The sequence below is a fragment of the Triticum aestivum genome, chromosome 5B (genome assembly GCF_018294505.1).
Source record: "Triticum aestivum cultivar Chinese Spring chromosome 5B, IWGSC CS RefSeq v2.1, whole genome shotgun sequence".
In the NCBI taxonomy this organism is placed as follows: Eukaryota; Viridiplantae; Streptophyta; class Magnoliopsida; order Poales; family Poaceae; genus Triticum; species Triticum aestivum.
Window position 1 is genome coordinate 704361613 of NC_057807.1, and position 4063 is coordinate 704365675.

Sequence of the window (4063 nt, forward strand, 5' to 3'; positions counted from 1 at the left end):
CAGCTGCAGACAGATAGATGGAACAAAACTCACTCCTACTCCACTGCTGAGCCTGTGCCGATCTCTGCTCAACCTCTGGATCTGCATCGGAGCTATTGCGCACCCTTCTACTCCCTCCGTCCGGAATTTCATTTCCGAGACAAGTAATTCGGAACGGAGGGAGTAGAAACTGAATCCCGGTGTCAACAAGAATGCAGCGTATATTGTTCGTACTTAGTACCAGTGACGAATCGTCAAAGTATAACCCAATGTCTGTATGTAGTAGTAGTAGTAGTATACATACAAAAGAGAGAGAAAACTGTTGTATGTATAATCTTGTCTTCCTCGATCGATCCATCCATCGTCTCCACCACATCAATCAATGGTGGTTATTGCTCTCCTCCATCTCAACCTCCCACTAATCAAAGAATATATCGAAACTCCAAGAATGGACAAGATGAATCTAATTAATCAGAGTAACACAGTAGATCAAAACACCGCGCTAGTATGTGTCTGCCACATTGACAGATCACAGAGCCAGGATTGAATCTCCAGTCGTCGATCTCCATACCATGCGCCGGTCAGACGAGCTCGAGGCGCGCCGAGTAGTCCGCGTACCTGGACCGCCGGATGTTGGCCTGCCGCTTCCGGTACACCACGGCGGCCAGGCACAGCACCGCCGTCGCAGAGAACACTCCCACCACCACGCCAGCCTTCGTCCCGCCGTTCATCTCGCCCTCCCCGTGCCGCCTCTCCGCGTCCACCGCCCGCTGCTCGTCGGCGCCGCCCGTGTTGGCCTTCACCTCCATCGCGGCCGGGGCCGGCGCTGGGGCGTTCATCTTCTTCTCCTTGGAATCGTCGTCGTCGTCGCCTTCCTTGTCGGCGGCAGGGACAGGCGCGGGAGATGGGGTGGAGGCGGCGGAGTGCAGGGACGTCGACGGCGCCGGCGCCGGCGAGTGCGCCGCGGAGGAGGGGGCCTCGGCGGGGGACGGGAGCGGGGACGTGTCGGTGGGCGCGGGAGGGGACGCCGCCGCCGCCTTGTCCTCGCCCGGGGAGCCCGCGGGGGCCGGGGCCAGGGAGGGGGGCACAGAGGATCCGTTGTCATCGTCGGAGTCGGCGTCGGGGCGGAGGAGCGGGGACGCGGTGGGCGCGCCGGGCGACGGCGGCTGCGAGATGGGGCTCTGCGCGGCGCAGAGCACCGGCGAGGCCACCACGAGGAGCAGGAGGAAGACCGCGGAGGGCAGCGGCAATGCCATCGTGTCTCGCCTGGAGATTGAGATCGAGAGAGGGGGAGGGAGGCGGCGGTGGCGGATCTGGGAGCGGCGGCGAGGTGGGCGAGGTTTGGCTGGGTTGGTGGTGGGGTGAGGAGGATATATAGGTGGTTGGGTGGGGTTGGCGGCCGGTGGCAGGAAAGGTGTGGATCATTGGTTTGACTGCGACGGATCAGCGGCGGCCGACACCAGTGCGGTGAACGAAAGGACACGTGTACGGCTGAGATTGCGTAAACCAGCCTCAACCATGGGCATGCGAGTTTGATTTGCTTCCAAGGAATTCAGTTGAATTTGGCTGACAAGCCGCGTGAGGCCTCTACATTTTGTATGTTAGAGCTTGCTTCGTTTGTTTGGTGCCAACGTTTTTAGCAACGCTAATAAATTGGTAGCCGATTTGTTTGTTGGGCTCCAATTTTTCGCAATTCTTCAAATCAAAGACTAGGAGCCAGTTTTTTTTTTGGGCAACCCTTGTAAATTGGCAGCTGATTTGTTAGAGCATCTCCAGCCGTTCGGCCCCCAGGGCGCCGAAAAAGAGCGGCCTGGGGCGAGCCGGCGCTAGATCAGCCCTTGGGGTTCATTTTTCCCCAGCCACGCGCCCAGGCGCCGCCCCCCAAGGCGTTCCATATTCGAAAAAACAAACCGGCGCATCGCAATAGTTCGGCGAGTCGGTGCCACAGTTCGGCGATCAAAATAAAATGACATGCAGTAGTTCGGCGTACAAAAAATGAAGAGCGCGAAAGGAGTACATCAAGCGTCGAGCTCAACCTCTGGCGGCGTGGTCGCCGGCATACGCGGGCTGGGAGGAATCGGCGCGGCTTCCAGGCTGTTCGGCGCGTCTTCTGTGCTCCTGGGCGCGGCAGAGGCATCGTAGGTGGGGCTGGGCGTCGCGGAGGCGGAGGCATCGTCTTCCTCGTCGTCGTCATCAGCAGTCGCCGGGCTGGGCGGCGGCGGCGGCGTCGCCGGTATCTGGTTCAGGATGAGGCCGCGCTGGGCCAAGAACCACGCCTTGCGCTTCTCGTCGCCGCTCTGGAGCATGTCAGCGCCGCCCATCAAGAAGGCGAGGTCGTTGTTCCTCTTCTTGGCATCTTGAGCTTGGAGTTTCGCGGCGGTGTTGGCGCGGAGCAAGTCGAGTTTGACGGCGATGTTCGTCCTCAAAACAGCCCACCTCGCCTCTGTTTTCTCCTCTCGCTCGGTGGCCCTGGTTTTGGCGTCGGCGATGCAGTGCTCGATGGACTCTTGCACGCGCGCGGCAGCTGTCTCGACGTATTTCTCCTTCTTGGCACCTTTGTTGCCGTCCGGGCGTCCATCAGCCGCGCCCGCTGTCGGCGCGTCCGACTTGTACGTCTCTTTGGCCTTGGCGAGGGTGCGTCGGACGACCGCCCATTTCTCGGACTTGTCGATCGGCTTGAAGACGTGGAGGTACTTGAAGTCTGTGTCGCTGTTGTCGTCGCGGAACATGGCGAACATGCGCAGCAACTGCGCCGAGAAAGAACGTCAGTCGGCCCTAGAGTGCGCACCAGAGCACGTACAGGGCGCGCGCGCGACGAAAAGGCAGCAACATGGACGGCGTGCGATACCTGATCCTCGACGCTGGTGCCGCTCTCTGGGCGAGCCGCGACCTCCTCGACGATCCCATGCCATTTGTTGCATGTCGTTTGAATGAGCGACCAATGGTTCGCCATCCCCTTCGACCCCCGCTTCATGCGCATGCCTTTGAAGTAGGGCTCGATGAGCTTCCGCTCGTCGAACTCGGCCTTGATGCGGTCCCAATACGTCTCGATGCTCTGATTCGTGCCGGTGACCGGGTCGAGGCAGACGACCTTCCACGCTTCGGCGAGGCACTCTTCTTCCTTGGACGCCCATTTGATGTGTGGTTCGGCGGGCTTGGACGCCTTCTTCTTCTTCTTCTTGCTTTTCCTCGCCGGCACCGGCGCCGGCTCCTCCTCCTCCTCCTCCTCTTCCTCCTCCGGCTCTTCCCCGCCGTAGTCGAGCTCGTCGTCCACGTCGGCAAGGTCCTGCGTAGCGAACCCGGGGGAAGCGGCCGCCGCAGTCGAGCCGGCTGCGATGATGCCCTCCATGTCGGCCTCCGTCATGTCGGCGTCGCCAAGATGCGACGAGGAGGAGGCTTGTGAGTAGAGGCCGCGACAGAGAGGTGGTGTCGGCGAGGCTGCGTAGTCCGGCGGCGAGTACGTGTACGGCGGGTACTGCACGCCGGCGAATGCGGGCGAGGGCGTGCGCTGAAGGGGGCGCCCATGGGGGAAAGTAATGTTGGGGTTGAAGCCGCCATGGGCGTCCCCGTCGGCATAACTCGGCCGCTGCGCGCTCCGCAGCCGCCGCGTGTGCCGCCTCCGCTCGTTCGGCCACCGCGCGCTCCCTGGCCTTCTTGGCCCTGTTGCGCCTGTCGGCGGTGACGGCTTCCCGGCGCTCCACATTCGCCTTCCACTCGACGTTGGTCATGCCGGGGGGCTTGGACAGCGGAGCCCTAGGCTTCCTTTGCTTCGGCGGGGCGGCGGCGACGGGATCCGTCGCGGCGCGCAGCATCACGTACTTCTTCGGCGGCATGGCGGGCGGAACGGCAGGGGTGGAGGCAGGGTTTGGCGGGAGGAATGGAGAAGAGAGGGGGGAGCGGGAGGAAACGGCGGGAAAAAGTCTTCCAGTCACCGACAGAGCGGCCCCACGCCTCTTTTCGCTTCCGCCAGCGCGCCCAGGCAACACCCGATCGCTTGGGTTCGGGGCGGGACCGCCGGCTCTGGATTTCGACCAAACCGACGCTAAACGAGATCCTGGGGGCGCGACTGGGCCGATTTTCGGCC

The 4063-nt window shown here is 62.1% G+C and overlaps 1 protein-coding gene across 1 annotated transcript; it reads right to left on the reverse strand.

Moving 5' to 3' along the window:
• Nucleotides 1-201: 201 nt before the first annotated feature.
• LOC123117835 (vegetative cell wall protein gp1) lies at nucleotides 202-1334 on the reverse strand. The gene has a single exon (XM_044538507.1). The coding sequence runs from the start codon at nucleotides 1233-1235 to the stop codon at nucleotides 561-563; it is 675 nt and encodes a 224-aa protein (XP_044394442.1). The 5' UTR covers nucleotides 1236-1334; the 3' UTR covers nucleotides 202-560.
• Between the last annotated feature and the right edge of the window lie 2729 nt (nucleotides 1335-4063).

Excerpts from the sequence above, each read along its gene's own strand:
- LOC123117835 (XM_044538507.1), bottom strand. The coding sequence starts at position 1,235 with ATGGCATTGCCGCTGCCCTCCGCGGTCTTCCTCCTGCTCCTCGTGGTG.